At 36.2% G+C, this 12,315-nt stretch overlaps 1 protein-coding gene across 1 annotated transcript; it reads left to right on the plus strand.

Moving 5' to 3' along the window:
* Window positions 1–8,819: 8,819 nt before the first annotated feature.
* On the plus strand, window positions 8,820–10,728 carry LOC109166301 (CBL-interacting serine/threonine-protein kinase 6). Its single transcript, XM_019315250.1, has one exon. It carries the CDS (start codon window positions 9,176–9,178, stop codon window positions 10,460–10,462), a length of 1,287 nt encoding a protein of 428 aa, XP_019170795.1. The 5' UTR covers window positions 8,820–9,175; the 3' UTR covers window positions 10,463–10,728.
* The last annotated feature ends 1,587 nt before the right edge of the window (window positions 10,729–12,315 follow it).

The following is a 12,315-nucleotide window of genomic DNA, read 5'->3' on the forward strand; positions in this document are numbered from 1 at the left end:
CCTTTGTGCGCAAGACACGCACGAATTCCAAACAATTCTCTCCTTCTTCTCTCTCCTTGGGGCCCACAAAAAAAGAAAAAAAACATAACTGGCAGGAAATCAAAATTGCTTCTATTTCCTTATTCTCTCACCTCCCCATCACAATATAATGGACCTCACAAAGAATTGAACCAACAAAAATTCATTGATATGGATGCTCTTAGCTTTCTTGGTTTGAGTTGGCTAACGTAAATATAAGCAAATTAGACTAGTTTACCTTCCAAAGTGCATCTATTGTCCCTTAATAAAAATTTTAATTATTTATAACTCAAATTTATTTTATTAATGCACTTTATCACTTAATTATTGTCCGTTATACGTATAATAACATTGGCATTTTCCTTTCAATTTGAACATATTTAATCTCTTAATTATTCAAATTATTATAAATTTAGCCCATCTTATTAAAAACCAAACAAATGTTACCTTGAAATGTATGACCGAGTAAATGAATTATAATTTTCATATTAAAAAGCTAAGTCATGAGCTTGAACTCGATTCTTGTTAATAGTCATTACAAAATAGTAACAATTGAGAAAATATATAAAATTGCTTCATCTTTTTTTCCTTAACCCTAAAAAATTAATTTTTAGAAAATAAAAAGAAACGAACAAGAATTGCTATCGCTTTTTATCTCTTGATATTTTAAACTATTCATTCATTTGTACAGAATCAGTCAAGTCATTTTGGAACAACCAATATAACAAAATATAATTCAATTCAAAGTAGTTTCAGTTGTCCATATTGTATGCCCATGCTGCCATGTCATACAATATGCAATTGGACGTCTCTAGAGAGTGGCCATGGATTCATTGTAACGTGGCAGCGGTGCATATATATATACACACCATGTGGTCCTTGATTCCTCACTAATAACAACACTCATCATATATATATATCATCATCATCATATCTTTTCAATTCAACATCATATCATACCATGCACATGCCATGTGGAACTCTTCATTCCTTCAAATAATTTACACTTCATTATTGCTAATATTTGCATATATGCCACCCCCAACTCCCAAGTTCCTTGCCAAGCCCGACAGAATTGTAGAAGAGTAAATCATAGTAACTAAGCGGCCTCTTAAGTGAGTGAACTAGTACTATTTGGTGCTTACAAGGAGCCCACCACATTAAAACGACTGTTAAGACTGATCCTGAATCCTCACCATCAATCTACAACCTAAGTACCAGCAGAGTTGTCTGTGCGGCCTCATCCATCTTTTTCTTTCTAATTTTAATACTGATATATGTGCTAGTGTATATACACTGCAAGATATATGCATGTGTGAGCCTATTACATAGGATATTTCTAGTGTCTGTGGTTTACCTCTCTTGTGTGATTTGTAAGCTATTACATAAAAGCGATTGCACTGTTTCACCAGGGCGCACAATGCACTGTTTCGTATTACATAATTGTACAGTGGAATACACATAAACTCCTAACACAATACACATAATCTTAACATAATACATAATACACAGAAACTCTTAACATAATACACATAAATTCTTAACATATATAATACACATAAACTCTTAAAGTGCACAATGCATTGTGCACCCTGGTGCACGATATAATTTGCCATAATAAATGAATACATAAACGTAACCAACATGTTATGCATAGTATTCGAGAGGGTAATAATGCATGTATGTACAATGGTGGAATATTATAAGGTATTGAATGTGGTTTCAATGTACACCATTTAGGGTCCGTTTGGAAAGCAGGAAAATGACTTCTGGAAAATGTTTTCTGGAAAATGAGTCATTTTCCGAAAAACATTTTCCTTTCCGGTGTTTGGTTACATTCTGGAAAACTGTTTTTGTATGTTTGGTTCATTTTCTGGAAAATGAGTAGAATTGTATAATTAAACATTTTAATTATTTTATTTAGAATATTACAACATGTATAATAATATATAATATATAATATATAATAATATAATATTAATTTTAAATATAATAAAAAATAGCTAAGTTTTTCAAAAAAAAAAAAAAAAACTAATAATATATCAAAAATATTATGGTAGTGGTGGTGGTCTAGTGGTAGTGGTGTTATTCGTTATATAATAATAATAATAATAATAATAATAATAATAATAATAATAATAATAATAATAATAATAATAATAATAATAATTGGTGGTGGTATGACGGTGGTGGTGTGGTGGGGTGGTATGGTGGTGGTGGTGGTGGCGGTGGTTGCGGTGGTATGGTCGTGGCGGCGGCGACGGTGGTTGCGGTAGTATGGTGGTGGTGGCGGCGGCGGCGGTAGTGGTGTTAGTGTGATGGTGGTGGTAGTATGACGGTGGTATGGTGGTGGTGGTGGCGGCGACGGTGGTTGCGGTGGTATGATGGTGGTGGCGGCGACGGTGTGATGGCGGTGGTGTGGTGGCGGTGGCGGTGGTATGGTGGTAGTGGTGGCGGCGACGGTGGTTGCGGTGGTATGGTAGTGGTGGTAGCGGCGACGGTGGTTGCGGTGGTATGGTGGTGGTGGTGGTTGCGGTGGTATGGTGGTGGTGGTGGCGGCAGTGGTGGCGGTGGCGACGGTGGTGGTATGACGGTAGTGGTGGCGGCGACGGTGGTTGCGGTGGTATGGTGGTGGTGGCAGCGGCGACGGTGGTTGCGGTGGTATGGTGGTGGCGGTGGTGTGGTGGTGGTGGCGGTGGTATGGTGGTAATGGCGGCGGTGGTGGTATGACGGTAGTGGTGGCGGCGACGGTGGTTGCGGTGGTATGGTGGCGGCGGCGGTGGTTGCGGTGGTATGGTGGTGGTGGTGGCGGTGTTATGGTGGTGATGGCAGCGGCGGTGGTATGGTGGTAGTGGTGGCGGCGACGGTGGTTGCGGTGGTATGGTGGTAGTGGTGGCGACGGTGGTTGCGGTGGTATGGTGGTAGTGGTGGCGGCGGCGGCGGAGGTGGTGTAGCGACGATGGTATGGTGGTGGTGGTGGCGGTGGTATGGTGGTGATGGCGGCGGCGGTGGTATGGTAGTAGTGGTGGTGGTGGCGGTGGTATGGTGGTGATGGCGGCGGCGGTGGTATGGTGGTAGTGGTGGTGGTGGCGGTGGTATGGTGTTGGTGATGTTGGTGTAAAAGTTGGAAAATGACTTCCCCCAAAAAAAAGGGGAAGTCATTTTCCTCCAAAACAAGCTTATTTTCCAAAGTCAACGGAAAATAATTTCCGTTGACTTGATTTTCCAGGCACATCCAAACACTGAAAACTTGAAAAATGATTTTCAGAACTCATTTTACAGGTTTCCAAACACACCCTTAAATCAGTCCAATCTGGATATATGGTGAATTTGGTTGAGTGTCGTGTTAGACTTTTGTCTTGATGGTACATTAATATTTTGGAAGTAAATAATAAACGTGACCAAGTTTAGGGTCTAGACTAGACACTTGGAGTTAATTATAGAAGGGAAAATGGAAAATGATAACAATAAGACAAATATTACTTAGTACACGTGGCTAGCTAGTTTCTCTTTATTAATTATGTGTTAAACAGTGACTCATTGTTTGGGTAGTTAACTAATAATTAAACGTCCATCGTTTTATTTTGTTTGAAGAATATGTAATATTATTTTTATTTAATGTAAACTAATTCATTCAAAATAAGGAGAACGGTCCAAGTTCATTGTAGTTCCTGACTTCCTTCGAGCCTTTAATAAGGATGATGCATGCGGGAAAATTTGAATGGTGATCCTCGTTCTAATTAAGAGAGTCTCATATTATTTATAGTCTCTTTTTCTCTTGTGTTATGATCCAAAGTTTGACCAACGTGAGTATGTATTTATAATTTTATATTTATTTTGTAATAGTGAGACATTAAATATTACATATTCGCTTTAAAATATTATGTATCTTATATAAGCTAAGATGATCTTATATAAGATTAACTTTAAATATAATCTTAATTTTTTTTAAATGACAAAAGAAACTCGATCACAGTGACTTTTTCATAGTGCATGCACTAGGTAAACTTTACTCATGTTTAATATCTTAAAAATCATTAAAAAAAATGTTTACCAAAATCGAATTCGTAATATTTTGATACGAAAGTTCGCGCTATCTATTTTATTACCCCTCTCGGGTCTTATTTTGCAATCGTTATTCCATGGGCCATGGTCCACCCATGTGTGTGAACCATAAATAAAAAGTACATTATTTGTATAGGTAACGTACATAATTTTTTATTTATTACTCCGTAACAAATAATATACCTTCAGTATACAAATAATACACTTTTAATATATTAAAAATGTATATTGCACTCATAATTCACACAGCTATGTGGACCATGATCCACACAATAATTTGCCCTTTAACTTTATTTCTTTGAGGTCTATCTAGTGTAGGTTGTTCCATGGAATGGTCCTTTGGTCCGCAGGGGCACCTCACACCTGCCGAGTGCCGGTATGTTAGTTGAATATTTCTGACAACAAAATTAAAACAAACCAATACGACCGACGATTTTGACGTGTCGAGTCCCAACTTCCAAACATTTATGTTTATATATCAAATTTTAATGTACCTATGGAATGTGTTTTCAACAAAAATACATTTTTTTTAGAGGATTAATAATAAATATTATAACATATAAATATTACTCCTGTTTAATTAGAAGAAAATTGGACTTTTATAAGTAAAAATCACACACTCAAAATCAATTTTATTTTTAGATTCTTAATTATAAAATTAAAAATAATTTATTTTGAGAATCATAATGGAATGCTATTGTGAACATAATAAATTGAAATACATACATCAGTAATAAATACAATTGACATTTATTCCCTATATACAGTTGTCATGTATAATAGATGTGTGTGTTTGTGAAGGTGATGTGAACTATTGAATCCTGAAATAGTTAGGTTTACAAATTGAATTATTATTACTATAATTTAAGAGATTTGATGGGGTTAAAGCCTTATCAATGGAAACAATAACCCAAATAATAAGGTTAACTAATTGCATTTCAGAAGATTAAATCGATCACATGTAGTCGAGAGGACTGCAACTAGCTAGGTCCACTTACACTAAACAAGGCATACTAATTAAGCTAATTACCTACTTACTCTTACCCAAGGTTGAAAAAATCGCTAGGCGCCTGGGGACCGCCTAGGGCGCCTAGAGCACCTAGGCGGGCGCCTAGAACGCCTAGACGGGCGCCTAGGTGGCCGACCGCCTAGGCCCGATTTTTGCAACACTGCACTTACCACAACGTCAAAGTAGACCTTGATAGCCATGTGGTAGACTGGCATGTATTTCATGTTGTTTACCCAATTGACCACCTCCATCTACCAAGAGTTTCCTACGAGTTATCATGACATTAGTTAAAGACTTTAGTCTAATCAGAACCTCTCTTTTATAGTTGAGAAGATATTTTACTTTTTGAACATACCAATATTAACTTGACATTGTAAATTAGTCAATTTAGTCTAACCACTTTAGTTGACTATACTCTCAATCATCTTGTACTCATTAAACTATAAGAAGATCTTGTTCCTTATCTTATTACATAAGGTAATATAAGCCCCTCATTCATTCTAATTTGCCCTATCAAAGTTCATTAAATACCATTTATTCAAAACTCAAATAAAAACAAAACCATGGTATAAAATTTATTTATAAATTTAATTCTGAAATACAATGGACCGGAATGATCAAAGTTGGATCGGATCGGAGTTAACAAATAGGACTTGCTAAAGGTGACGAAACTTATGTCTTCTCCGACGCCAAAACTGAGGCCGGCGTGCGGCCGTGCGCCGCCTTTAATTGACCGTTGCACCGTGCTTTCTGCATCTTTTCTGCACCACAAATTATAATTTATGACTTTTCATTACTTTTAAAAAAGAAATGTCTGGAAATCTGCGGCGCTATATTTGCATGTGCATATGATATTTACACTCCTATATCTTATTAATATAAACTTGTAGCAAGATATATATAATTTCATACTTGATGCAACTTTTTGTTTTATTATTAAACAAAATTTACATATTTTTATGTATGATATAAATTCAAATACAAGACTACAACAATACAAAAAATTTTGTAACTTATTACATAGGTATACTTTAAATATAATTTTATTTTTTTGGTTGATTTTAGAAGACGAAATTATCCAAACTGATAAAACATTAAGTACACATATAGTTCAAGTCATCTTGTCTAAAGCTGAAAGAACCACTTAGGTCCTTTCTAAGCAACCTCACCAAATAGTGGAAGGTAATTGATCACATACATACCTTGTTCACAGAGAATTCATACTTATTAAGGAAGTCAAAAATATATATAATGTTACATAAAAATTTTAAAAGTTAATGTAAAAATTAGTACTCCGTAGTTTAATTATTAACAAAATTAATTCTCTTATTGAAATGATTAACTCATTATTTTGATTGCCCAGGCCACTTATTTTTATTAATTAAGATAGTATTTATAAAAAAAAAAAGTTATTTATTGAAAATTCTAGGCGTCATTGAAGATTTGAAGGGTGTCACAAAAGACAGAAAAGACAGATTTCTGATAAAATTCTGATCTTAAATCACATGCAAAAAAATGAATGAATAAGGAAAATGATTGCGCAAGAGTTTGATTGAATTGAAGGGTTAATTACTAGAATAAGTTATCTCTCGAAAGGGGCCAATGATTTTTTATATACATAAGAACAGTGAGGCTATAGATCGAATCACATGAAAAAATGCGGTAGGAATTGTGATCAAAGACCGATGGTTTGTAGTAGTTTGAAGTGAAGTGGATAATGTCAAAAAGATAATAATAATAATTGATCGACATGCATTCATAGAGATAAGGTTTAAGGTTGTGTATTGGAAAAGTAAATATAAATAAAAATAAAGTAACAAAAAGATGGGATTGTTAAATTTATTTATCTCTTTATCTCTTGATAATATTTTATATTTTATATATATTTTTTTTTATTTTAATTTGTTCAATGTTTAGTTATCAACTATGTATTTTTTTAAAAAAATATTTTAAAAACTTATATTTCTCACCAATAGATGGTGTAATTTTTAAAATATTTAAAATTTATATAGAGTTTTAACGATAATGATATTGAATAACAGTGGAGTAGATACGTTAATGTTGTGGGCCGGGAAAAGTAAATAGGGGTGATATATAGTGAACAAATACTCGTGTTCATTCTTTAAAATAGAAAATATGTTAAAAATTCTAATAGATTGTTTTTTTTTTAAATAAAAATTACTTAGTTAGGTTGAAAAATAATATTTATTTTATATTTTTAAATTTTAAAAATATTTAAATTTGAACAAAAAATATACTTTAAAATAAAAAAGAAGAAGAAGAAGAACTATATATTATTATAGCTAAATAATTACAAAATTTTCATTTTATAGAGGAAAATAGTCAAATAAGTCTTTTATGAAGAACAAACAACATAAATGAACCTTCAATGTACAAAAAGGAAAAGAAAAAAAAAAATTTTTTATCAAAATCCTTTAAGCAATAACAAATGTAATTGAGTCTAAATGTTACATACTCAATACGTTACCATAGATATAGCTAAAACATAGTGCAATTTTCATTTTTTTTATTTTTATTATTATTTTTTTTTGGGTTCATTGCCACTAGATATCTCCTATGTTGGACAATCGTGGCTATTTGAAATTATAGTGAAGATGTCTTGGCTATTTATTTACAAATGTGAAATTCAGTTTCAACCTTTGAGATTCAAAGGTCCAAATATGAATTTCTTTTATTTACTTTTAATGTTATAGGTCCAAACTGAAACTCTAATTAAAGTAAGTCTTGACTGTATTCGCAAGGTCTAGCTTTAGACCTCATATACTCATCTATCTAAAAACATCTCGCACAAAATTAGCCAATGATCTCCTTTGTTTCATAAGTCCAAATCGATCTTGACTTGTATATTATATATACAATTGTAATTCTCTTGTTGAATAAGGAGGGAGCAACCCAAGCACAAACATAATGATATCTAACCGTGTGTCTTCTCGGGCAATATGCACCCATTCTATATATTAGACAATTTTTATTATTTTTATTGTAATTTTTAATAATTATATCTGACATGCATAATTTTTATTTTATTTTTTATTTACAGTTCAGTTGGTCACGGAGGTAAAGTTTGAAAATATTGACCTGAGATTGTGTTCACTAGCGATAAAAGTGAGGAAACCCTGGGAGATTCAACTTTTTAGGAACAATATATATAATATATATAATTTCCATATTTAAATCATTGTTCCCAAACATGGAAGTATTAAAAGACCACATGCTAGCATCTTAAATAGGTAATATTTAAATTTAATTGCATTTTTTTACTCATATCAAGAGGTATGATACTTTTTCCTTTTTCATGTAAAGAGGTCAATTATATTTCAGTTACATTTCCAACAAATAATTGTATGATATAAATCACAAAAATACAAATATTAATTTATTTATTTATCGGTTACAGGCAGCAAGAATATACCAGATACGGAATGTCGCGCGGGGGAGAAATTAGTAATTATGCAGCCAATAGAAAACGGCATTATAGACAATCCACCTCAATCATCAATCAAACGGAGCTGAACGGACCCACTGGGCCACGCGTCAGCCCATAATTGATTATATGATCCTCATTATTCCAGAAGTCCCATTACGATCACGCCACGTAGCACGACCAAAGGGAATCTGACCGTCGGACAGCGACGAGTAATCTTGTATTTCAAAGACAATTTTACCCTTGAACCGGCTATAAATTTATCCCCTGGCCTTGTAGCCTGAGAGAAAAGAAAGAAAGAAATTTTTTGATAATTTTTTCCTTTTCTGAGTGTTGTTTGGAGAAGTTTGCGCCGGCGGCCAGGGAATGCAGAGAGATGAGAAGATCGCCGCTTTCTAACCCCCTTCTAGTTGGCGGCGGAGGCCACAAACCACCGCACTCCGGCGGCAGAACTTGTCACCGGAAACACGTCGAAGACGGGTGATCCATTCCCGTCTTCAGTTCCGATCTGATCTTCATACCTTAATCTATAATCCTTTCTATTTTTCACCTAAAAGTAAACTTATTTCTGAAAGTTAAGCAGTGAAATTAGGTTTAGGGAGTATCGGAATAGAAATATTATTGTTTGTGATTGGAGAATGGCGACGGCGGCGGAGGAGAAATGCGGCGTTCTGCACGGGAAATACGAGCTGGGGAGGATGCTAGGGCACGGGACGTTCGCGAAGGTGTACCACGCGCGGAACCTGCATTCCGGGAAATGCGTGGCGATGAAGGTGGTGGGGAAGGAGAAGGTGATAAAAGTGGGGATGATGGACCAGATAAAGCGGGAGATCTCGGTGATGAAGATGGTGAAGCACCCTAATATTGTTGAGCTTCACGAGGTTTTGGCGAGCAAAACGAAGATCTACTTCGCCATGGAGCTCGTCCGCGGCGGCGAGCTCTTCGCCAAGATCTCCAAAGGCCGTATACGCGAGGAATTGGCGAGGAATTACTTCCAGCAGCTCATTTCCGCCATAGATTTCTGCCACAGCCGAGGGGTCTACCACCGCGACTTGAAGCCGGAGAATTTGCTCCTGGACGAGGATGGCTACTTGAAGGTCACGGATTTCGGCCTCAGCGCTTTCTCCGACCACCTCCGACAAGACGGCATGCTCCACACCACCTGCGGCACGCCGGCGTACGTCGCCCCGGAGGTGATTGCAAAGAAGGGATACGACGGCGCCAAGGTGGATATATGGTCCTGCGGGGTCATTCTCTACGTCCTCTTAGCCGGTTTTTTACCCTTCCAAGACGACAACATTGTCGCCATGTACCGGAAGATTTACAGAGGCGATTTCAAATGCCCTCCATGGCTTTCATCCGAAGCGAGAAAACTAATCACCAAAATGCTAGACCCCAACCCGAATTCAAGAATCACCATTGCCAAGATCATGTCTTCGTCCTGGTTCAAGAAATCCGTCCCAAGATCCCTGAGGAAAAACGAAGACCACGATGAATTTTCCGGCGACAAGGCCAAGGAAGTGGAGACGCTGAACGCCTTCCACATCATATCTCTGTCCCAGGGCTTCGATCTAAGCCCCCTGTTCGAGGAGAAGAAGAAGACGGAGAAAGAAGAGATGAGATTCGCGACTACAAAGCCAGCAAGCAGTGTGATCTCGAAGCTAGAAGAGTTGGCAAAAACCAGTAATTTCAGCGTGAAGAAGAGCGATTCCAGTGTGAGATTACAGGGACAAGAGAGCGGAAGAAAAGGGAAACTGGGAATCTCAGCAGACATTTTCACGATGAATCCTTCGTTTCTAGTCGTGGAGGTGAAGAAAGCCAGCGGCGACACGCTGGAATACAACCAGTTTTGCAGCAAAGAGCTAAAGCCTGCTCTTAAGGATATCCTCTGGACATCTCCCACTGAACATTCAACTCCTGCTTAATCAACAACTTCCCCCTTTTGCTTCACTTCAAGATTTGTACTTCTATTCTTATTATGATTATGATGATTATTATTATTATTATGTTGTTGTTGTTGTTGTTGCTAAGGTTGCAATTAGGTAGGATAATGCTGGAATTCAAGACTCCAACGTTAAGATGAATATGAATGAGTGTTTGTTGTTGCTTTTTCTTGTTCTGTTCCAAACTCTGCAATTGCTCTGTTCAAGTGTTCATCAATAATGTTCAGTATGTGCATTTGCAACTTGCAGGAGGTTGTTGACTGGGTTCATTTAATTTGGGCCCATGTGGTAGCTCTTTTGCTCTGTTACAATTTTAACATTTTGTTGGTGACGTGACTTCCGGTGTTCAGTAGGTAAAATGTGAAATCATTGAAGCATAAGTAACTGTTTGGAGCAATATCAATCAAGTTGGTTGGATAATCATAAAGTTCTAAATTCACTCTCAATGAGAGATGTTTATTAGATTCTTTGGTTTGAACTGATTAGCTATAATCAATCTGCAATGAAAGATTAATATAACCATGAAAGCAATGATTGAGCGTTTGATTCTTGGGAGGTGACTAATAAATATATGAAGTCAAAGTTGGTCGTCTAAGTAGTTAAATCTCTTTAGTCAAGTAGATAGCTAATGGAATAGAGTTCATTGTCATGTATATCATCTTATGATTCAATGAAGCCTAACACATCCCCAATAGGGGTTTTAATTCAGTTTTTGAGGAGGTTGGATCCTAGATGGAAGAGAGTGTATTGGAGAGAAAAAATTTGAGTTGTTGCAGGAATAGCGGATTTTTGTTTCCAGGTGTGGGCCTTTTTTGTCTCCAGGTGTGGGCCCGCATGCATAGAATAAAGGAAAAGTTACTCAGCTCTCATGCGCGTTCAGGGCAAGGGCGCGTGCACTACATGCGCCCCTGGACGCGTAAAACTTTTTTAATTTTTTTTTCGCCTAACATATGTTTTTTATTTCCATCTATCTTTGTAATATAACCTCTAAAGAGATGATAGAATTGATAAAACTTGATTTTCGTATCTGAATGTCACACATTCAATTCTTAACAACACTCTTGGTCACTAATAAACGTATGAACTCAGAATTTGTCATCTAAATAATTTAATCTCTTTAGTCAAGTAGATAGCCAATGGAATAGAGTTCATTGCCATGCATGTGTATCACCCTTATCTTTAAGGTGTGTATAATGGACTGAAAGAATGGAGAACTTATTAGGTATAGATGACTTGGTTTTTAAGAAGGGGTTTTAAATAGCCAATATCCACAAGCAGCTGTCGGATAAGATTCTTCCACCTTCCACCTACCAAATGGGAGGAAAAATTTTACTATGTTTAGGTTGGACAGTTCAGTTGGTCACATTAGTGAAATTTGAGAACAATTATTCGGGATTGAGTCTCATTAACAACAATGTGGGAGCAACATTTCAAAGTGACGGGGCTCCTTGTGCGCAGTAAGTAAAGATCTAACCTCAGTGTTCAGCTGAGTTACCATAATTTACATCATCCATGTTCTGTCGGGTCGAAGCTGGGGAACCCTTAGAATTGAGGATTCAATCTTTTGAGAACAACGAAAAATTTTACCGTGTGTATTTTAGGTATATGTATGCAATGGAAGGGCAGCTCATGGAGATGAAATAAGCCTACCCACACATGATCATGAAAAAAGCATATGATTCAACCCAAACTCGAATGCCCCACTTAAATCTACCTTAAAGTCTTGACAAATATAAAGTAAATAGACTACACAAATATTTATAACAAGATCAATTCAATTCATTCCGTTTGATAGGAATTGAACCATGTACACCTTGCACATGTCAACAAAATAA

The sequence above is a fragment of the Ipomoea nil genome, unplaced genomic scaffold (genome assembly GCF_001879475.1).
Source record: "Ipomoea nil cultivar Tokyo-kokei standard unplaced genomic scaffold, Asagao_1.1 scaffold3087, whole genome shotgun sequence".
Lineage (NCBI taxonomy): Eukaryota > Viridiplantae > Streptophyta > Magnoliopsida > Solanales > Convolvulaceae > Ipomoea > Ipomoea nil.

Excerpts from the sequence above, each read along its gene's own strand:
- LOC109166301 (XM_019315250.1), top strand. The coding sequence starts at position 9,176 with ATGGCGACGGCGGCGGAGGAGAAATGCGGCGTTCTGCACGGGAAATAC.